Genomic DNA, 21,084 nt, shown 5'->3' with positions numbered 1-21,084 from the left:
AGAAAAAAATAAAAAAGATGTGGCACTTCAGATTGGTGCAGAAGATCTGTCTCCAAAGCGGGGTGCGCAAGAAGGCCCTTTGGGGGGAGGGCGGGAGCGTGTGGGAAGCGTTAGGACTTCTCCTGAATTTTTTCTTCAACCTGAGGAAGGCAGTAAGCACTCCTAAGGTTTACTCCAGAGAGGAGAGGCCCAGCCTGGCACCGCTCCTTCTCCCGCCACCCCGGGAGGCTCCGCAAGTGGCACCAGCCCAGGGCAGGCAGAGGGGCCCGGCTGCAGTTTACCACAGGGAGCCGGCCACCCGCCCCCGAGCGGGCTCTGCAGGAGCTCTCCCCGGAGCCCGCCCACCCTCTTCCTGGCCTCTCAGCCAATGGCACCCGACAGGCAGTGACAGGCAGGGCCCGCCACCAGCCAGTGCAGCGCCCTTTTCTGGCCCCGCCCCCTCTGCCCCGCTGCCATGGCAACAGGGCTGACTGCAGGCACGGCCTGCGGGCCCAGCAAGGAGCCTTGGGACAGCTCTTCGGGGCTGCCAGGGCCGGGGGCTGGGAGCTCCTCCCTTACTTTCCCAACGGCGGGGCCGCAGGAGCAGACGGAACCGTTTGGCCTAGCACCTTCCCAGCATCCCGGCTGTCGGTTTGTCGGTTACCCCCCGGTTTCTGTGAAAGGGGTGTGGGGAGCCTGTCTGAGTGGCCTGTGGGAAACCCCCCCGTTCCTCGGCCCATCAACGTCCCCGCTCTAGAGCTCGCTGCTCTCTGTCGGGGCTCCTTTTGTGTCCCATTGATTAGTGTCGACGGGGAATTTTCCAGCGTTTGGCCCCTGGTTATTCTCCCCTTGGCATTGGGACGACCCCGACCCGTCTTTCCTCTTGACGGACCACCGTCTCTGGGCTTCCCAGAAAGGCTGTGCGGTTCTGCAGCCCTTGCGCTGTTCCCGTCATGGGCTCCCCCATCTAACACTCGAGGCCCCTCGGTCCCCCAGTGCTGCATTTTGCAACACTTGGCTGTTCCCTCCCGCTGTTGCTATCATGGGCATCGTGTCCTGGGCTACAACGCCTTCTCCGCTAAGGACATCGCGGGCAGCCACTCGGAAAGCTCCTCCAAAGGATTCCAGGGATGGGGAGGGTTAGAAGCCCGTCTTCCTGGCAGCTGTCTAACAGCAGGGAGTATTGGGAGGGGGTCAGGGTGGCAGGAGCATTCCCTGGGGGGTGCTGGAGGCTGCCAAGGGGTTCCTGAGAGATGGGGCTGGGGAGTGGGCATCCCCGCTTGCTTTTGGGGTTCTCCTGCTGCTGCAAATGGTTTCTAAAGCTAAGATTGCAGAAAGGGCAATTTGCCCATTAGCTTTGCATGACGGTAGGCACCTTAGGTGGGACCATCCCCCGTGCATCCAGCGCTGTAATAAAGAGAATGCCTGCTTCTCGATGCTACATTGCTGTGAAGAGGTTGATTCCCCATTTCGGTGACAGTTTGGGCGACCCAGATGGGACTCTGCTTCTGAATCTCAACGCATCCGCGGCATCGCAGGACCCCCAGCCGGCTCCGAGGGATTCTCGGGAAGAACCTCCGAAGCGCGGACCGAAGAGCTCTGAGCAGGACCCCTGGCAAGGTAAAGGCATTCCTTTTCGGATTGAAAGGGCGGTTGCCTGCCCGTCAGGCGCGGCGAAGGCCTCGCAGGGTTGGCCTGTAAAGATACCTAAGGGAAGGATTGGATCCTATCGGGCCAAAGTCCCTAGGACAGCTGTGTCTGGAAACCTTTGGCCAAAGGGGTGGGTTGGAGTCCCACTGACGGTAATCTAGGGGTTCGAGTCCCCTTCTGGGGAATGCCTCTGACTAGTTTGTGCAAAGTGATGGTTTCTCTCTTTGGTGTTGCCGTATCTCTGATGGCGGGTACTAAGCCCTCTGCGGAAGGGGGCATTCGGAAAAGATCTCCCCTAGGCCGTATCTTGAAACATTGGAGGAAATTGGGAGGGGAGCCTCTCACTCGAAAACAGCTTCTAGAATATGGTGACAATTGGTGGCCAATGAATAGTCTCGAAGATCAGGAAAAATGGCCAAAGAATGGAACTCTAAGATATACTACTGTAGTACAACTGATGGTACTTTGCAGGCGGGAGGGTAAATGGGATGAAGTACCATACATGCATTTCTTTTTCACACGAAGAAACCACCCGGAATGGCAGAAGGAATGCGGAATAATCCCACACGATCCTCTGATCTTGGCTCTAGCAAAGGAGGGGAGGGGTAGGAATTTAAAACAATGGTGTTCTGCTTGTAGAAAATCAGCTCCTTTCGTACAAGCCCGTCTTGCCTCTTCCTGGGTTTTTCTTCTTGGCGTACAAAACGGTTCCGAAAGGAGAAACGCTGGCAGAAGCAGCTGCCCCGTGGGTTGAGAGCAAAGCCCCCGTTCCAGCAGCCTTTCTGGTTTCCCGGGGATGCCCAGGAGAGCTGGAAGCCTGCCCGGCAGCACAGGCCAGGCAGCCGCCCGGCACGGGAGCGTGGCAGGGTTCGGGGGGCCCACAGGCATGGGCTCCCACCGCCCAGGAGAGCCGTGCTGCCCCAGGGGAGCCCACCGGGTCTCCCCGGCCTGCTGCGCCCTGGGCAGCCCCAGTGTGACGTCAGAGCCACCACTGTGAGGTCAGAGCTGGCCGCCCGCATAGCCCTGTGGCGCGCGGGCAAGGAGCCCACAGCTGCCGTGTGGCTCTTGCCCTGGGCAGGCGCGCTCCTGCTGTGGGGCAGCGTGGGGCTGCTGCCGGAGCTGTTTTTGCCTGGGCAGGCCACACTGCTGGGGCTGAGGGGGAAGAGCGGAGCGGGGCGCCTGCCTTTGCCCAGAGATGGCGAGGAGCAAGGCCCCCGAGAGAAGACGCCAAGGGCCCTCCCAAGGCTCCTTGGGGAACGAGGCTGGCCAACAGCCGGCAGGGGAGGCAGCGGGGCCGAGCCGCTGCCAGACGAGTAGGTACGAAGCCTGGCATCTGCCCGGGGCATCAGGCTGGGCTGGTAGCAGGGACGTGGCCTAGCACGGTCAGCGCGGTGCGGAGCAGCCTGGGGAAGCCGACAGAAGTTTTCTGAAGAAGAGCCCCGTGGCTTGCGAAGCCCCCCTTCTGTGGGGACGGGTCTCGGCGGAAAGCCTGCCTCACTCTCCCAGCCAAAAGGCAGCGTGCAGCAGGGGCTTTTGGGGAGGCGGTAGCCTCGTGCTGCAGGGTCAGAGCCCAGCCCTGCTGCACGGGGCGCTTTTGGTGCACGGGGAGGCCAAGCCCCTGGGGCCTGAGACTGGCCCCCTCGGGACGTTGAGGCGCGATCCTGCCTGGCTGATGGGAGCAGCTGTGCGCCGCAGAGAGGGGTCGGGAGACCTGGGAGTGCCCAGGGAAGAGGTGGGGGGGGCCGTGGCGGGGGACAGCAGCCCGTGCCCCCTCTGCGAACGGCCACTGGGAGGTGTCTGCCGCGGGGCAGGTTGGGGCCAGGGGCCGGGGAGCAGGGAGGGACGGGCTGAGAATCGCGCTGTGCTGCCGGCTGGGCTTCCCGAGGCGCGGGTCTGCTGCTGCCAGCTTGCTCCCACTGCAGGCCTGTAAAGCAAAGGATGGGGAAAGGAGAGGGGGGGCCCGCTGGGAGCAGCCCAGCTGTGCTGGCCTCTCTCGCTGCTGCTGGGACGGCCCGTCCTCTGGCAAGGGCCGCCGCTCAGGCTACTCCTGCCCGCCTCGGCTCCCGCGGCGTGGGGACGGTGGGCAACGGGCACTTGTCTTTTTCCTCCGACAGGAACCTCGGCACGGAGGTGGAGCTGGGGATACTCTCTTCCATGTCAGCTCCCGGCTCAGCCACTCAAGGGCCTGCCAAGTGGCGCGACAAGGCCACAGAAATTGCAAGTAAGCTCAGCACTGCTGCTTGCCGTGACCTCCTCGGGGCTGAACTTGGAGAGCTGCGCTGCGCTGGAGCTCTGGCCAAACGTCACAGGCGGCAGGAGAAGTGCAGGCTGCCCTGCTCTTTGCCCCAGGGAGGGAGTGTGTCGGACACGGTGCCCGCCTCCCCGCAGGCAGCTGCGACACGCGGGGCTGGGCATCCTAGAGAAGAGACCTCAAGAGGCAGGCCTAACTTTTCTCTGCTTTCCTTGCGCAGGGACAGCCTTCAGCCTTACTTGCCATCCGGCAGGCGACCTTCTCTCCCCGTGGAGACGTCTGCTGAGGACGTGCATCTCCGCCGTGTACGTATTACATCACGTTTCTGCTGTGGACGGGGGAGAGAAAGGGGATGTCTGAGGGCCGGTGCAAGCCAAGGGGAGAGCAGAGGGTGTTCCCCAGGCAGCAGCCCAGGGCTCCCAGTCGGGCACCCAAGCTGGGGCGCTGCTCGTGCTGTGGCCGTTCTCAGGGAGAGGCAAGAGCAAAGCCCCTCGGCAGTCTCACTCCCACGCATTTGCCAGAGCCCCACACTTTGGCTGCGGTAGGGCAAACTGCCGCGTAGCCAGACGCTCGGGTGCAGAGCCAAGCCTCCGCAGGGGAAGGCTTTTCCCCAGCTCTGGCAAGTGACCGCGCAGGTCTGGGAGGGCTCTGGCAGGAAAGGCAGACAAGGCTCCTGCGCTTCCCAGCTCTGCGGAAAAACACCCCTAAGAGAGAGCTGTGTGATCGCAAGTGAGAACAGGCCTGCTTTCTCAGCCCAAGAGAGAGCAAGGTCCCCACCAGAAAGACTGCTGAAAAGCAGTCTTCATTTGCTCGGCCTCTTTACTTCCCTGCATAATTTTCAGTCCCTTTGGGATGCTGCTTCTGGAGCCCTTCCCCTGGGGGAGATCTGCCGGCAGTGTTGAACGGTGTGGACAGAAATCGTCTTCCTCCTGGGCGCTGCTCTGGCAGCTCTCTGGCAGCAGGAGGCTTCCAAAAGGCTGGCTTTCCGGCCTGAAAAGGCAACTCCACCCGGGGAGGGCTTTGCCCAAGACTTGGAGCATTGGCAGCCACAGGACTCCCTCCTCTTTTGCAGGCAAAAGATGGCCCTGCAGAAGAAGAGGATCTTCCACGTCGTCTTCTTGTGGCTCCCCGTGGCTCTTGGTGAGTTTGCATGAGCAGACACCTGAGAGCGACAGCCAGGCTGTGCTGCATGCCAGCTTTCAGCTGGCCAGCTTTCCTTTTGGGCCGCTCTGGGCGGAAACTCCCATGGCCCAAGCGCTTCCCGACTACGGCCTGCACTGGGACTGCCTTTTGGACTGCCAGTAAGACTGGGAGCCTCCCAGCCATGCTGCTGCTCTGGCCACTGGACCACAGGGCTTGCTTAGTCTGCAAGTCCGCGAGAGAAGGGCGTAGCTACTTCCAAGCCTGAAGTGGGGATTCCCAGAGGGGAGGGGCCGTGCAGGGGGACCCATGGGGAGGTACCTCTCCTAGCCCATGCAGCCTGGTCTCGGGGCTCCCCGAAGCAGCGAGGGGAAGCGGGGAATAGCTCTGGGGCACTGAGCACACCTGAGGCTCACGGCTGCGCAGTCCCCTCCAGCCTGGGCCGATGGCTTCCGGCCAGAGGCGCGTCCTCTCTCCGCACCCCACCTTCCCCACCTCCTCAGCTCACCTGCTGCCCCACCCCTAAGGCAACAGGCAGGAGACAACGCCACTGCAGGCATCGCTAGCGACCCCAGTAAAATAACTCTCTCTTGATGATGTGAATTGCAGCTGGTGTTTACTGCGGGACCTCACTGCCAGGGTGGACAATGCGGACAAAGGCACTGCTAGAGGTCGGTGACTCCTCTGCCACAGGCACCTCCTGCAACACAGCACTGCTGAGAGCGGCTGGAGAAATCACGGGCTCTCCTGCTGCCACGCAGGCTGACCCAAAGAAGCAGCAGCTTGTGCCGAGTCTTCCTAGGGAAGCCTCTCCTGGGAAGCCCCGGCGGCTCTGGTAGCGGATGCTCGAACCGAGCCTTTTTCCCTTTCAGGAGCTGGCCCTTGTGTCTGCAGAAGACCTGAAGACCCTGCGGTAAGAGACGTTTCCGGAGCTGGAATTGCTTCTGTGCAGAAGCGTCAGCCGCCCTCGTGCTCCCTGCACTCCTTTTGCTAACAGCCAGGGCTCCCATACCTCCTACCTGCCTTTGCCTTCTGCTCAAACTGGTGTGGAAGGGAAGCACGCGCAAAGCAGGGAAAGCACACGTGTCTCTCCTTCTTGCCGAGCTGAGACGCTCCCCAGAGGGGACGGGCCGCTCTCTGACAAGATCTGCTTTCCTGTCATGCAGGAACTTTCGCGTTTCCTTGGCGGAGCATAGCCAGAAGATGCAGCTTCTGACGGAGGAGGTGGCTCAACTGAGGGCAGAGATCAGCAGGGCAAAGGTGATGCTGCGTTTTGGGGAAGGAGGCTTGGCTGGGCAGAACCCCCGAGAAAGCACTCCTTGGGCTTGTTGGTGGGGTCGGACTGCTGACTGCAGCAACCCAGCCTTTGCCCCAGGGCCTTGCTGGGTGAGCTGCTGCGCTGCACAGGCCCTTCTCCAGGCCCACTTTCAGCAGGCTGCTTCAGGCAGCACAGGACTCCCGACAGCCTTCCCTTGGCACGCCGGCACTCTGGCTCCTCTGGCTGGGCTCCTGAGGCAGGGATGAGACCCAGGCACGCTCACGGGGCCAGCCGTCGCTTGCAGGGCCCGAGCCCATCTCCCCGCTGACGGGCAGAGCGTGGAGGGTGGGGACGAGGGCGTGGGGACCCTCGTCAGCCCACCTGGCGGCCATGGCCGTGGCCGCGGACACAGATTCTCTTCCTCACTCCTCGTGGCTCACGTCAGCAGCAGAGAGTCTTGCAGCTCTGTGGACAAGGCTTGCCTTGCCTTTCTGACACTGACCCTTTGCCTCTGCCGGCGCTAGCAGCCACGCTGAACTGCCCGCTGATGTGGTCCTTTTCTGTGTTCCTTTATGGCGTTCCCAGGAAGTGAACCAGGCAGCGTCCCAGATGGCTTCGGAAGTCTCCGTCGAGATGTCTGACTGGGCCCTGAAAAGCTCTGGTATGGACACAAGCAGCCCAGTCTCCTTGCCCTGCGCTTGTCTGTAGCACTCCCCAAAGAAGCCTGTGCTCCGGGCGCTGCTCTCCAAAGTGGGGGAGCTTCAGTGCTTCCTGGGGTCCAAGAGCAAGGCTGTGGCACAGTGGCTCTCTCAGACTCCCTCCCAGTCCTGCCCTCGGCCTCCGCACAGGGGCCTCCGCACGGGTGCCTCCGCCGCTGCCCCCGCCCGTGTTCCCGTGCTCTTGGAAGGGCTCTCTTCCTCTCCGCTGCATTCGAAGAGGGAATGGCTGGGCCATCCTTTGCTGCCCATGCCGCAAGCCCTCACTTTTGGTCTGCTGTCATTGACGTGGGCGCCCGCCGTCTCCCAGAACCCTCAGACCTTCTCCTCGTGGCGCTGTGAGAGACGCAGTCACCACCAGGCACGTGGCTGCCGTCATTCCCCTGTGCAGCTGGGCACCCCCAGCAGCGTGGGGAGGAGGAGAGGACTGACAGACGTGGAGCTGGCCGGCAGCATCAGAAATACTGTCTGAGCACCGAGTGCTCCTAGAATGTGGCCTCTTCCAGTAGTCACCTGCTCTCCCTCCCTTCCAGGTGCCACCATCGACATGCAGAGAACTTCCGAGACCTACATCTGCAAAGAGACCTGGGGCTGCAGGCTTTTGTGGCTCTTGTGCGCTGCCAACCCTCCCGACACTATTTTGCAGGTATCCTAGCAGAACTCCTCAGGGAAGGTTTCCTGCCTCCCTCTGAAGTTGAGGACCGACCTCAGGGGCTCTCCCCTCGCTCCAGTGGCACTGCTCAAGCCCACAGTGTTGCTCAGGTTCCCGAAAGCAAAGCTCGAACACAGGGCTGGGCTTGCTAGCAATCAGCGCTTCCCCTCCGGAGGGGAATGGAGCTGAACGGAGCCAAACTGCTGCATCTCGCCCACAGTGCTCTGCCCCAGCTGGGTGAAAGACTTTCTCCCTGGTGACCCCGTTTCCACGCCCATCCCTAAGAGCGCCTTTTTGGGGCTGGCAGGCGGGAGGTGGGGGGTGCCCTGCAGAGCCACTGGGCAGAGAGGTGTTTCTGCTAGGCCCTGACTGGGACGCTTTCAGAACCGCTCTTCTCCTCTGCCCCATAATCCTGAGGGCCGCCTTTCAGTCAGGCAGGGACGAAGGCCTCCTGCTTCTGTCCATTTCCTCCCACGCGCCTCCTTTGCAAGCCAAAATAGACCCCACGGACACAACGGCGCCTACGCTTCAAGCTACGCGCGCCGTTGTGTTGGCCCCAACACTCTCTCACTCTTCCTTGCTCTCGCGTTCTGCTTGCAGCCGGATGTTTCCCCAGGAAACTGCTGGCCTCTACAAGGGCATCAGGGCCAGGTGGTCATCAGGTTGCCAGCACGCGTCCATCTGACTGCCGTCACTGTGCAGCACATCCCCAAAGAAGTCTCTCCATCTGGGACCGTCACCAGCGCCCCCAGAGACGTCGCTGTCTTTGTGAGTCTCTGCTGGGCGCTTCTGGCGGGGATCTGGCCCTGGGGGAAAGCCATGGCAGGGTCTTGCTTGCTTTTGTGTGTCCTCTGAGCTTTGCATCCTGCTCTCTCCTGAGCACTGCACGGCCCTAGCGGGACACTTCAAGGGCTCTAGGGGTTTCATCCCTCTTGGGACTTGTTCGGGACAAGCACCTCAGGGTTCCTGAGCAGAAGTCAAGGCCGAGACTGAGCTCCACCATAGCGAGTGCTAGCCTACTGCTAGAGCCCCAGGAGAGGGTGGGGAGATAGCAGGGCTGATCCCGCACGTCCGTCCCCTCTTTGTGGGGACGAGTCTGAGCTGCTCTCCTTGTGCTTTGCCCCTGAGGGAGTGGATGCGGACGGAGAAGAGGAAACTCTCCTTGGGACGTTCACGTACAACGTGGCAAAGGAGCCCATTCAGACCTTCCCTCTGAAGGTACGGTCCACGCGCAGGGGCAAGGTGCCGGGGAGCAAACCAGGTTTGCCTGCAAGTCCATGGCAGGAAGAGCGTGAAGGCTTTCTCCCTGGGCCGAGGGACAGTGTCCTCTCCTCCCAGCACAGCGTGCCCCTTCTCTCCCCGTGCTCTCACGCCTGCCAGGAGGAAAGCAGGCAGAGCAGACAGCGGGAGCTTGGTGGGGTTGCACAGCAGCCGCCCCGCGCACCCGAGCACCTCCCCGGCCTCTCTGCCAGCACAGAGCAAGCAGCAGAGGGAAGGGGCAGAGGGCAGGGAGGCTGAGCCCCAGCAGGGCCGGCATGCAGAGGCTGCCAGCTGCCTTCCCCCTTCCCGTCTCCCCAGCCTCCCCAGCAGCCCCGGTACCAGCAGCGAGCCTCAGCTTTCCACAGCCGCTCCCACCCACTTTCAGGAGCTCGTTCCTGAGCAGGAGCAGGGCTGGCAGGGGGAGACACCTTCATTGCATTGTCGCTCCTAACAAACACCCCCGCTTCCTTTTCCCGCTTTTCTTGCCAGAACGCGCCGCTTCCCAGAGCCTTTGCCCGTGTCAAACTTCTGGTGAAGAGCAACTGGGGAAACCCAGCGTACACCTGCATTTATCGAGTGCAGGTTCACGGGAAGATGGCAAAACCCGAAAGCCTCGACTGAAACCAGAGGAAAAAGAGAAGGGCATAAAGAAAAGAGCAGCAGAAGGGGAAGGAAGAAAAAAATAAAAAAGATGTGGCACTTCAGATTGGTGCAGAAGATCTGTCTCCAAAGTGGGGTGCGCAAGAAGGCCCTTTGGGGGGAGGGCGGGAGCGCGTGGGAAGCGTTAGGACTTCTCCTGAATTTTTTCTTCAACCTGCGGAAGGCAGTAAGCACGCCTAAGGTTTACTCCAGAGAGGAGAGGCCCAGCCTGGCACCGCTCCTTCTCCCGCCACCCCGGGAGGCTCCGCAAGTGGCACCAGCCCAGGGCAGGCAGAGGGGCCCGGCTGCAGTTTACAACTGCCGCAGGAGCAGACGGAACCGTTTGGCCTAGCACCTTCCCAGCATCCCGGCTGTCGGTTTGTCGGTTACCCCCCGGTTTCTGTGAAAGGGGTGTGGGGAGCCTGTCTGAGTGGCCTGTGGGAAACCCCCCCGTTCCTCGGCCCATCAACGTCCCCGCTCTAGAGCTCGCTGCTCTCTGTCGGGGGTCCTTTTGTGTCCCATTGATTAGTGTCGACGGGGAATTTTCCAGCGTTTGGCCCCTGGTTATTCTCCCCTTGGCATTGGGACGACCCCGACCCGTCTTTCCTCTTGACGGACCACCGTCTCTGGGCTTCCCAGAAAGGCTGTGCGGTTCTGCAGCCCTTGGGCTGTTCCCATCATGGGCTCCACCATCTAACACTCGAGGCCCCTCGGTCCCCCAGTGCTGCATTTTGCAACACTTGGCTGTTCCCTCCCGCTGTTGCTATCATGGGCATCGTGTCCTGGGCTACAACGCCTTCTCCGCTAAGGACATCGCGGGCAGCCACTCGGAAAGCTCCTCCAAAGGATTCCAGGGATGGGGAGGGTTAGAAGCCCGTCTTCCTGGCAGCTGTCTAACAGCAGGGAGTATTGGGAGGGGGTCAGGGTGGCAGGAGCATTCCCTGGGGGGTGCTGGAGGCTCCCAAGGGGTTCCTGAGAGATGGGGCTGGGGAGTGGGCATCCCCGGTTGCTTTTGGGGTTCTCCTGCTGCTGGAAATGGTTTCTAAAGCTAAGATTGCAGAAACGGCAATTTTCCCATTAGCTTTGCATGACGGTAGGCACCTTAGGTGGGACCATCCCCCGTGCATCCAGCGCTGTAATAAAGAGAATGCCTGCTTCTCGATGCTACATTGGTGTGAAGAGGTTGATTCCCCATTTCGGTGACAGCTTGGGCGACCCAGATGGGACTCTGCTTCTGAATCTCAACGGATCCGCGGCATCGCAGCACCCCCAGCCGGCACCGAGGGATTCTCGGGAAGAACCTCCGAAGCGCGGACCGAAGAGCTCTGAGCAGGACCCCGGCAAGGTAAAGGCATTCCTTTTCGGATTGAAAGGGCGGTTGCCTGCCCGTCAGGCGCGGCGAAGGCCTCGCAGGGTTGGCCTGTAAAGGTACCTAAGGGAAGGATTGGATCCTATCGGGCCAAAGTCCCTAGGACAGCTGTGTCTGGAAACCTTTGGCCAAAGGGGTGGGTTGGAGTCCCACTGACGGTAATCTAGGGGTTCGAGTCCCCTTCTGCGCAATGCCTCTGACTAGTTTGTGCAAAGTGATGGTTTCTCTGTTTGGTGTTGCCGTATCTTTGATGGCGGGTACTAAGCCCTCTGCGGAAGGGGGCATTCGGAAAAGATCTCCCCTAGGACGTATCTTGAAACATTGGAGGAAATTGGGAGGGGAGCCTCTCACTCGAAAACAGCTTCTAGAATATGGTGACAATTGGTGGCCAATGAATAGTCTCGAAGATCAGGAAAAATGGCCAAAGAATGGAACTCTAAGATATACTACTGTAGTACAACTGATGGTACTTTGCAGGCGGGAGGGTAAATGGGATGAAGTACCATACGTGCATTTATTTTTCACACTAAGAAACCACCCGGAATGGCAGAAGGAATGCGGAATAATCCCACAGGATCCTCTGATCTTGGCTCTAGAAAAGGAGAGGAGGGGTAGGAATTTAAAACGATGGTGTTCTGCTTGTAGAAAATCAGCTCCTTTCGTACAAGCCCGTCTTGCCTCTTCCTGGGTTTTTCTTCTTGGCGTACAAAACGGTTCTGAAAGGAGAAACGCTGGCAGAAGCAGCTGCCCCGTGGGTTGAGAGCAAAGCCCCCGTTCCAGCAGCCTTTCTGGTTTCCCGGGGATGCCCAGGAGAGCTGGAAGCCTGCCCGGCAGCACAGGCCAGGCAGCCGCCCGGCACGGGAGCGTGGCAGGGTTCGGGGGGCCCACAGGCATGGGCTCCCACCACCCAGGAGAGCCGTGCTGCCCCAGGGGAGCCCACCGGGTCTCCCCGCCCTGCTGCGCCCTGGGGAGCCCCAGTGTGACGTCAGAGCCACCACTGTGAGGTCAGAGCTGGCCGCCTGCACAGCCCTGTGGCGCGCGGGCAAGGAGCCCACAGCTGCCGTGTGGCTCTTGCCCTGGGCAGGCGCGCTCCTGCTGTGGGGCAGCGTGGGGCTGCTGCCGGAGCTGTTTTTGCCTGGGCAGGCCACACTGCTGGGGCTGAGGCGGAAGAGCAGAGCGGGGAGCCTGCCTTTGCCCAGAGATGGCGAGGAGAAAGGCCCCCGAGAGAAGACGCCAGGGGCCCTCCCAAGGCTCCTTGGGGAACGAGGCTGGCCAACAGCCGGCAGGGGAGGCAGCGGGGCTGAGCCGCTGCCAGACGAGTAGGTACGAAGCCTGGCATCTGCCCGGGGCATCAGGTTGGGCTGGTAGCAGGGACGTGGCCTAGCACGGTCAGCGGGGTGCGGAGCAGCCTGGGGAAGCCGACAGAAGTTTTCTGAAGAAGAGCCCCGTGGCTTGCGAAGCCCCCCTTCTGTGGGGACGGGTCTCGGCGGAAAGCCTGGCTCACTCTCCCAGCCAAAAGGCAGTGTGCAGCAGGGGCTTTTGGGGAGGCGGTAGCCTCGTGCTGCAGGGTCGGAGCCCAGCCCTGCTGCACGGGGCGCTTTTGGTGCACGGGGAGGCCAAGCCCCTGGGGCCTGAGACTGGCCCCCTCGGGACGTTGAGGCGCGATCCTGCCTGGCTGATGGGAGCAGCTGTGCGGGGCAGAGAGGGGTCGGGAGACCTGGGAGTGCCCAGGGAAGAGGTGGGGGGGGCCGTGGCGGGGGACAGCAGCCCGTGCCCCCTACGCGAACGGCCACTGGGAGGTGTCTGCCGCGGGGCAGGTTGGGGCCAGGGGCCAGGGAGCAGGGAGGGACGGGCTGAGAATCGCGCTGTGCTGCCGGGTGGGCTTCCCGAGGCGCGGGTCTGCTGCTGCCAGCTTGCTCCCACTGCAGGCCTGTAAAGCAAAGGATGGGGAAAGGAGAGGGGGGGCCCGCTGGGAGCAGCCCAGCTGTGCTGGCCTCTCTCGCTGCTGCTGGGACGGCCCGTCCTCTGGCAAGGGCCGCCGCTCAGGCTACTCCTGCCCGCCTCGGCTCCCGCGGCGTGGGGACGGTGGGCAACGGGCACTTGTCTTTTTCCTCCGACAGGAACCTCCGCACGGAGGTGGAGCTGGGGATACTCTCTTCCACGTCAGCTCCCGGCTCAGCCACTCAAGGGCCTGCCAAGTGGCGCGACAAGGCCACAGAAATTGCAAGTAAGCTTAGCACTGCTGCTTGCCGTGACCTCCTCGGGGCTGAACTTGGAGGGCTGCGCTGCGCTGGAGCTCTGGCCAAACGTCACAGGCGGCAGGAGAAGTGCAGGCTGCCCTGCTCTTTGCCCCAGGGAGGGAGTGTGGAGGACACGGTGCCCGCCTCCCCGCAGGCCGCTGCGACACGCGGGGCTGGGCATCCTAGAGAAGAGACCTCAAGAGACAGGCCTAACTTTTCTCTGCTTTCCTTGCGCAGGGACAGCCTTCAGCCTTACTTGCCATCCGGCAGGCGCCCTTGTCTCCCCGCGGAGACGTCTGCTGAGGATGTGCATCTCCGCCACGTACGTATTACATCACGTTTCTGCTGTGGACGGGGGAGAGAAAGGGGATGTCTGAGGGCCGGTGCAAGCCAAGGGGAGAGCAGAGGGTGTTCCCCAGGCAGCAGCCCAGGGCTCCCAGTCGGGCGCCCAAGCTGGGGCGCTGCTCGTGCTGTGGCCGTTCTCAGGGAGAGGCAAGAGCAAAGCCCCTCGGCAGTCTCACTCCCACGCATTTGCCAGAGCCCCACACTTTGGCTGCGGTAGGGCAAACTGCCGCGTAGCCAGACGCTCGGGTGCAGAGCCAAGCCTCCGCAGGGGAAGGCTTTTCCCCAGCTCTGGCAAGTGACCGCGCAGGTCTGGGAGGGCTCTGGCAGGAAAGGCAGACAAGGCTCCTGCGCTTCCCAGCTCTGCGGAAAAACACCCCTAAGAGAGAGCTGTGTGATCGCAAGTGAGAACAGGCCTGCTTTCTCAGCCCAAGAGAGAGCAAGGTCCCCACCAGAAAGACTGCTGAAAAGCAGTCTTCATTTGCTCGGCCTCTTTACTTCCCTGCATAATTTTCAGTCCCTTTGGGATAGTGCTTCTGGAGCCCTTCCCCTGGGGGAGATCTGCCGGCAGTGTTGAACGGTGTGGACAGAAATCGTCTTCCTCCTGGGCGCTGCTCTGGCAGCTCCCTGGCAGCAGGAGGCTTCCAAAAGGCTGGCTTTCCGGCCTGAAAAGGGAACTCCACCCGGGGAGGGCTTTGCCCAAGACTTGGAGCATTGGCAGCCACAGGACTCCCTCCTCTTTTTCAGGCAAAAGATGGCCCTGCAGAAGAAGAGGATCTTCCAAGTCGTCTTCTTGTGGCTCCCCGTGGCTCTTGGTGAGTTTGCATGAGCAGACACCTGAGAGCGACAGCCAGGCTGTGCTGCATGCCAGCTTTCAGCTGGCCAGCTTTCCTTTTGGGCCGCTCTGGGCGGAAACGCCCATGGCCCAAGCGCTTCCCGACCACGGCCTGCACTGGCACTGCCTTTTGGACTGCCAGTAAGACTGGGAGCCTCCCAGCCATGCTGCTGCTCTGGCCACTGGACCACATGGCTTGCTTAGTCTGCAAGTCCGCGAGAGAAGGGCGTAGCTACTTCCAAGCCTGACCTGGGGATTCCCAGAGGGGAGGGGCCGTGCAGGGGGACCCATGGGGAGGTACCTCTCCTAGCCCATGCAGCCTGGTCTCGGGGCTCCCCGAAGCAGCGAGGGGAAGCGGGGAATAGCTCTGGGGCACTGAGCACACCTGAGGCTCACGGCTGCGCAGTCCCCTCAAGCCTGGGCCGATGGCTTCCGGCCAGAGGCGCGTCCTCTCTCCGCACCCCACGTTCCCCACCTCCTCAGCTCACCTGCTGCCCCACCCCTAAGGCAACAGGCAGGAGACAACGCCACTGCAGGCATCGCTAGCGACCCCAGTCAAATAACTCTCTCTTGATGATGTGAATTGCAGCTGGTGTTTACTGCGGGACCTCACTGCCAGGGTGGACAATGCGGACAAAGGCACTGCTAGAGGTCGGTGACTCCTGTGCCACAGGCACCTCCTGCAACAGAGCATTGCTCAGAGCGGCTGGAGAAATCACGGGCTCTCCTGCTGCCACGCAGGGTGACCCAAAGAAGCAGCAGCTTGTGCCGAGTCTTCCTAGGGAAGCCTCTCCTGGGAAGCCCCGGCGGCTCTGGTAGCGGATGCTCGAACCGAGCGTTTTTCCCTTTCAGGAGCTGGCACTTGTGTCTGCAGAAGACCTGAAGACCCTGCGGTAAGAGACGTTTCCTGAGCTGGAATTGGTTCTGTGCAGAAGCGTCAGCCGCCCTCGTGCTACCTGCACTCCTTTTGCTAACAGCCAGGGCTCCCATACCTCCTACCTGCCTTTGCCTTCTGCTCAAACTGGTGTGGAAGGGAAGCACGCGCAAAGCAGGGAAAGCACACGTGTCTCTCCTTCTTGCCGAGCTGAGACGCTCCCCAGAGGGGACGGGCCGCTCTCTGACAAGATCTGCTTTCCTGTCATGCAGGAACTTTCGCGTTTCCTTGGCGGAGCATAGCCAGAAGATGCAGCTTCTGACGGAGGAGGTGGCTCAACTGAGGGCAGAGATCAGCAGGGCAAAGGTGATGCTGCGTTTTGGGGAAAGAGGCTTGGCTGGGCAGAACCCCCGAGAAAGCACTCCTTGGGCTTGTTGGTGGGGTCGGACTGCTGACTGCAGCAACCCAGCCTTTGCCCCAGGGGCTTGCTGGGTGAGCTGCTGCGCTGCACAGGCCCTTCTCCAGGCCCACTTTCAGCAGGCTGCTTCAGGCAGCAGAGGACTCCCGACAGCCTTCCCTTGGCACGCCGGCACTCTGGCTCCTCTGGCTGGGCTCCTGAGGCAGGGATGAGACCCAGGCACGCTCACGGGGCCAGCCGTCGCTTGCAGGGCCCGAGCCCATCTCCCCGCTGACCGGCAGAGCGTGGAGGGTGGGGACGAGGGCGTGGGGACCCTCGTCAACCCACCTGGCGGCCATGGCCGTGGCCGCGGACACAGATTCTCTTCCTCACTCCTCGTGGCTCACGTCAGCAGCAGAGAGTCTTGCAGCTCTGTGGACAAGGCTTGCCTTGCCTTTCTGACACTGACCCTTTGCCTCTGCCGGCGCTAGCAGCCACGCTGAACTGCCCGCTGATGTGGTCCTTTTCTGTGTTCGTTTATGGCGTTCCCAGGAAGTGAACCAGGCAGCGTCCCAGATGGCTTCGGAAGTCTCCGTCGAGATGTCTGACTGGGCCCTGAAAAGCTCTGGTACGGACACAAGCAGCCCAGTCTCCTTGCCCTGCGCTTGCCTGTAGCACGCCCCAAAGAAGCCTGTGCTCCGGGCGCTGCTCTCCAAAGTGGGGGAGCTTCAGTGCTTCCTGGGCTCCAAGAGCAAGGCTGTGGCACAGTGGCTCTCTCAGACTCCCTCCCAGTCCTGCCCTCGGCCTCCGCACAGGGGCCTCCGCACGGGTGCCTCCGCCGCTGCCCCCGCACGTGTTCCCGTGCTCGTGGAAGGGCTCTCTTCCTCTCCACTGCATTCGAAGAGGGAATGGCTGGGCCATCCTTTGCTGCCCATGCCGCAAGCCCTCAGTTTTGGTCTGCTGTCATTCACGCGGGCGCCCGCCGTCTCCCAGAACCCGCAGACCTTCTCCTCGTGGCGCTGTGAGAGACGCAGTCACCACCAGGCACGTGGCTGCCGTCATTCCCCTGTGCAGCTGGGCACCCCCAGCAGCGTGGGGAGGAGGAGAGGACTGACAGACGTGGAGCTGGCCGGCAGCATCAGAAATACTGTCTGAGCACCGAGTGCTCCTAGAATGTGGCCTCTTCCAGTAGTCACCTGCTCTCCCTCCCTTCCAGGTGCCACCATCGACATGCAGAGAACTTCCGAGACCTACATCTGCAAAGAGAACTGGGGCTGCAGGCTTTTGTGGCTCTTGTGCGCTGCCAACCCTCCCGACACTATTTTGCAGGTATCCTAGCAGAACTCCTCAGGGAAGGTTTCCTGCCTCCCTCTGAAGTTGAGGACCGACCGCAGGGGCTCTCCCCTCGCTCCAGTGGCACTGCTCAAGCCCACAGTGTTGCTCAGGTTCCCGAAAGCAAAGCTCGAACACAGGGCTGGGCTTGCTAGCAATCAGCGCTTCCCCTCAGGAGGGGAATGGAGCTGAACGGAGCCAAACTGCTGCATCTCGCCCACAGTGCTCTGCCCCAGCTGGGTGAAAGACTTTCTCCCTGGTGACCCCGTTTCCACGCCCATCCCTAAGAGCGCCTTTTTGGGGCTGGCAGGCGGGAGGTGGGGGGTGCCCTGCAGAGCCACTGGGCAGAGAGGTGTTTCTGCTAGGCCCTGACTGGGACGCTTTCAGAACCGCTCTTCTCCTCTGCCCCATAATCCTGAGGGCCGCCTTTCAGTCAGGCAGGGACGAAGGCCTCCTGCTTCTGTCCATTTCCTCCCACGCGCCCCCTTTGCAAGCCAAAATAGACCCCACGGACACAACGGCGCCTACGCTTCAAGCTACGCGCGCCGTTGTGTTGGCCCCAACACTCTCTCACTCTTCCTTGCTCTCGCGTTCTGCTTGCAGCCGGATGTTTCCCCAGGAAACTGCTGGCCTCTACAAGGGGATCAGGGCCAGGTGGTCATCAGGTTGCCAGCACGCGTCCATCTGACTGCCGTCACTGTGCAGCACATCCCCAAAGAAGTCTCTCCATCTGGGACCGTCACCAGCGCCCCCAGAGACGTCGCTGTCTTTGTGAGTCTCTGCTGGGCGCTTCTGGCGGGGATCTGGCCCTGGGGGAAAGCCATGGCAGGGTCTTGCTTGCTTTTGTGTGTCCTCTGAGCTTTGCATCCTGCTCTCCCCTGAGCACTGCACGGCCCTAGCGGGACACTTCAAGGGCTCTAGGGGTTTCATCCCTCTTGGGACTTGTTCGGGACAAGCACCTCAGGGTTCCTGAGCAGAAGTCAAGGCCGAGACTGAGCTCCACCATAGCGAGTGCTAGCCTACTGCTAGAGCCCCAGGAGAGGGTGGGGAGATAGCAGGGCTGATCCCGCACGTCCGTCCCCTCTTTGTGGGGACGAGTCTGAGCTGCTCTCCTTGTGCTTTGCCCCTGAGGGAGTGGATGCGGACGGAGAAGAGGAAACTCTCCTTGGGACGTTCACGTACAACGTGGCAAAGGAGCCCATTCAGACCTTCCCTCTGAAGGTACGGTCCACGCGCAGGGGCAAGGTGCCGGGGAGCAAACCAGGTTTGCCTGCAAGTCCATGGCAGGAAGAGCGTGAAGGCTTTCTCCCTGGGCCGAGGGACAGTGTCCTCTCCTCCCAGCACAGCGTGCCCCTTCTCTCCCCGTGCTCTCACGCCTGCCAGGAGGAAAGCAGGCAGAGCAGACAGCGGGAGCTTGGTGGGGTTGCACAGCAGCCGCCCCCCGCACCCGAGCACCTCCCCGGCCTCTCTGCCAGCACAGAGCAAGCAGCAGAGGGAAGGGGCAGAGGGCAGGGAGGCTGAGCCCCAGCAGGGCCGGCATGCAGAGGCTGCCAGCTGCCTTCCCCCTTCCCGTCTCCCCAGCCTCCCCAGCAGCCCCGGTACCAGCAGCGAGCCTCAGCTTTCCACAGCCGCTCCCACCCACTTTCAGGAGCTCGTTCCTGAGCAGGAGCAGGGCTGGCAGGGGGAGACACCTTCATTGCATTGTCGCTCCTAACAAACACCCCCGCTTCCTTTTCCCGCTTTTCTTGCCAGAACGCGCCGCTTCCCAGAGCCTTTGCCCGTGTCAAACTTCTGGTGAAGAGCAACTGGGGAAACCCAGCGTACACCTGCATTTATCGAGTGCAGGTTCACGGGAAGATGGCAAAACCCGAAAGCCTCGACTGAAACCAGAGGAAAAAGAGAAGGGCATAAAGAAAAGAGCAGCAGAAGGGGAAGGAAGAAAAAAATAAAAAAGATGTGGCACTTCAGATTGGTGCAGAAGATCTGTCTCCTAAGTGGGGTGCGCAAGAAGGCCCTTTGGGGGGAGGGCGGGAGCGCGTGGGAAGCGTTAGGACTTCTCCTGAATTTTTTCTTCAACCTGCGGAAGGCAGTAAGCACGCCTAAGGTTTACTCCAGAGAGGAGAGGCCCAGCCTGGCACCGCTCCTTCTCCCGCCACCCCGGGAGGCTCCGCAAGTGGCACCAGCCCAGGGCAGGCAGAGGGGCCCGGCTGCAGTTTACAACTGCCGCAGGAGCAGACGGAACCGTTTGGCCTAGCACCTTCCCAGCATCCCGGCTGTCGGTTTGTCGGTTACCCCCCGGTTTCTGTGAAAGGGGTGTGGGGAGCCTGTCTGAGTGGCCTGTGGGAAACCCCCCCGTTCCTCGGCCCATCAACGTCCCCGCTCTAGAGCTCGCTGCTCTCTGTCGGGGGTCCTTTTGTGTCCCATTGATTAGTGTCGACGGGGAATTTTCCAGCGTTTGGCCCCTGGTTATTCTCCCCTTGGCATTGGGACGACCCCGACCCGTCTTTCCTCTTGACGGACCACCGTCTCTGGGCTTCCCAGAAAGGCTGTGCGGTTCTGCAGCCCTTGGGCTGTTCCCATCATGGGCTCCACCATCTAACACTCGAGGCCCCTCGGTCCCCCAGTGCTGCATTTTGCAACACTTGGCTGTTCCCTCCCGCTGTTGCTATCATGGGCATCGTGTCCTGGGCTACAACGCCTTCTCCGCTAAGGACATCGCGGGCAGCCACTCGGAAAGCTCCTCCAAAGGATTCCAGGGATGGGGAGGGTTAGAAGCCCGTCTTCCTGGCAGCTGTCTAACAGCAGGGAGTATTGGGAGGGGGTCAGGGTGGCAGGAGCATTCCCTGGGGGGTGCTGGAGGCTCCCAAGGGGTTCCTGAGAGATGGGGCTGGGGAGTGGGCATCCCCGGTTGCTTTTGGGGTTCTCCTGCTGCTGGAAATGGTTTCTAAAGCTAAGATTGCAGAAACGGCAATTTTCCCATTAGCTTTGCATGACGGTAGGCACCTTAGGTGGGACCATCCCCCGTGCATCCAGCGCTGTAATAAAGAGAATGCCTGCTTCTCGATGCTACATTGGTGTGAAGAGGTTGATTCCCCATTTCGGTGACAGCTTGGGCGACCCAGATGGGACTCTGCTTCTGAATCTCAACGGATCCGCGGCATCGCAGCACCCCCAGCCGGCACCGAGGGATTCTCGGGAAGAACCTCCGAAGCGCGGACCGAAGAGCTCTGAGCAGGACCCCGGCAAGGTAAAGGCATTCCTTTTCGGATTGAAAGGGCGGTTGCCTGCCCGTCAGGCGCGGCGAAGGCCTCGCAGGGTTGGCCTGTAAAGGTACCTAAGGGAAGGATTGGATCCTATCGGGCCAAAGTCCCTAGGACAGCTGTGTCTGGAAACCTTTGGCCAAAGGGGTGGGTTGGAGTCCCACTGACGGTAATCTAGGGGTTCGAGTCCCCTTCTGCGCAATGCCTCTGACTAGTTTGTGCAAAGTGATGGTTTCTCTGTTTGGTGTTGCCGTATCTTTGATGGCGGGTACTAAGCCCTCTGCGGAAGGGGGCATTCGGAAAAGATCTCCCCTAGGACGTATCTTGAAACATTGGAGGAAATTGGGAGGGGAGCCTCTCACTCGAAAACAGCTTCTAGAATATGGTGACAATTGGTGGCCAATGAATAGTCTCGAAGATCAGGAAAAATGGCCAAAGAATGGAACTCTAAGATATACTACTGTAGTACAACTGATGGTACTTTGCAGGCGGGAGGGTAAATGGGATGAAGTACCATACGTGCATTTATTTTTCACACTAAGAAACCACCCGGAATGGCAGAAGGAATGCGGAATAATCCCACAGGATCCTCTGATCTTGGCTCTAGAAAAGGAGAGGAGGGGTAGGAATTTAAAACGATGGTGTTCTGCTTGTAGAAAATCAGCTCCTTTCGTACAAGCCCGTCTTGCCTCTTCCTGGGTTTTTCTTCTTGGCGTACAAAACGGTTCTGAAAGGAGAAACGCTGGCAGAAGCAGCTGCCCCGTGGGTTGAGAGCAAAGCCCCCGTTCCAGCAGCCTTTCTGGTTTCCCGGGGATGCCCAGGAGAGCTGGAAGCCTGCCCGGCAGCACAGGCCAGACAGCCGCCCGGCACGGGAGCGTGGCAGGGTTCGG

The 21,084-nt window shown here is 61.1% G+C and overlaps 2 protein-coding genes across 2 annotated transcripts; both read left to right on the top strand.

Moving 5' to 3' along the window:
- The first annotated feature begins 3,567 nt into the window (after window positions 1-3,567).
- On the top strand, window positions 3,568-9,527 carry LOC148051649 (SUN domain-containing protein 5-like). The gene is made up of 11 exons (XM_087735495.1): window positions 3,568-3,850; window positions 4,101-4,185; window positions 4,953-5,020; window positions 5,630-5,691; window positions 5,893-5,933; window positions 6,187-6,280; window positions 6,864-6,939; window positions 7,528-7,640; window positions 8,247-8,414; window positions 8,775-8,864; window positions 9,396-9,527. The coding sequence occupies exons 1-11, from the start codon at window positions 3,568-3,570 to the stop codon at window positions 9,525-9,527; spliced, it is 1,212 nt and encodes a 403-aa protein (XP_087591621.1).
- Window positions 9,528-12,858: 3,331 nt separating this feature from the next.
- LOC148051648 (SUN domain-containing protein 5-like) lies at window positions 12,859-18,818 on the top strand. The gene is made up of 11 exons (XM_087735496.1): window positions 12,859-13,141; window positions 13,392-13,476; window positions 14,244-14,311; window positions 14,921-14,982; window positions 15,184-15,224; window positions 15,478-15,571; window positions 16,155-16,230; window positions 16,819-16,931; window positions 17,538-17,705; window positions 18,066-18,155; window positions 18,687-18,818. Exons 1-11 carry the CDS (start codon window positions 12,859-12,861, stop codon window positions 18,816-18,818), a joined length of 1,212 nt encoding a protein of 403 aa, XP_087591622.1.
- The last annotated feature ends 2,266 nt before the right edge of the window (window positions 18,819-21,084 follow it).

Source organism: Nipponia nippon, unplaced genomic scaffold (assembly GCF_047370975.1).
Source record: "Nipponia nippon isolate SJK-2023a ecotype South Korea unplaced genomic scaffold, ASM4737097v1 scaffold_59, whole genome shotgun sequence".
NCBI lineage: Eukaryota > Metazoa > Chordata > Aves > Pelecaniformes > Threskiornithidae > Nipponia > Nipponia nippon.
The sequence above is the reverse complement of the archived record's forward strand: the minus strand, read 5'-3'. Positions and strand labels throughout refer to the sequence as shown.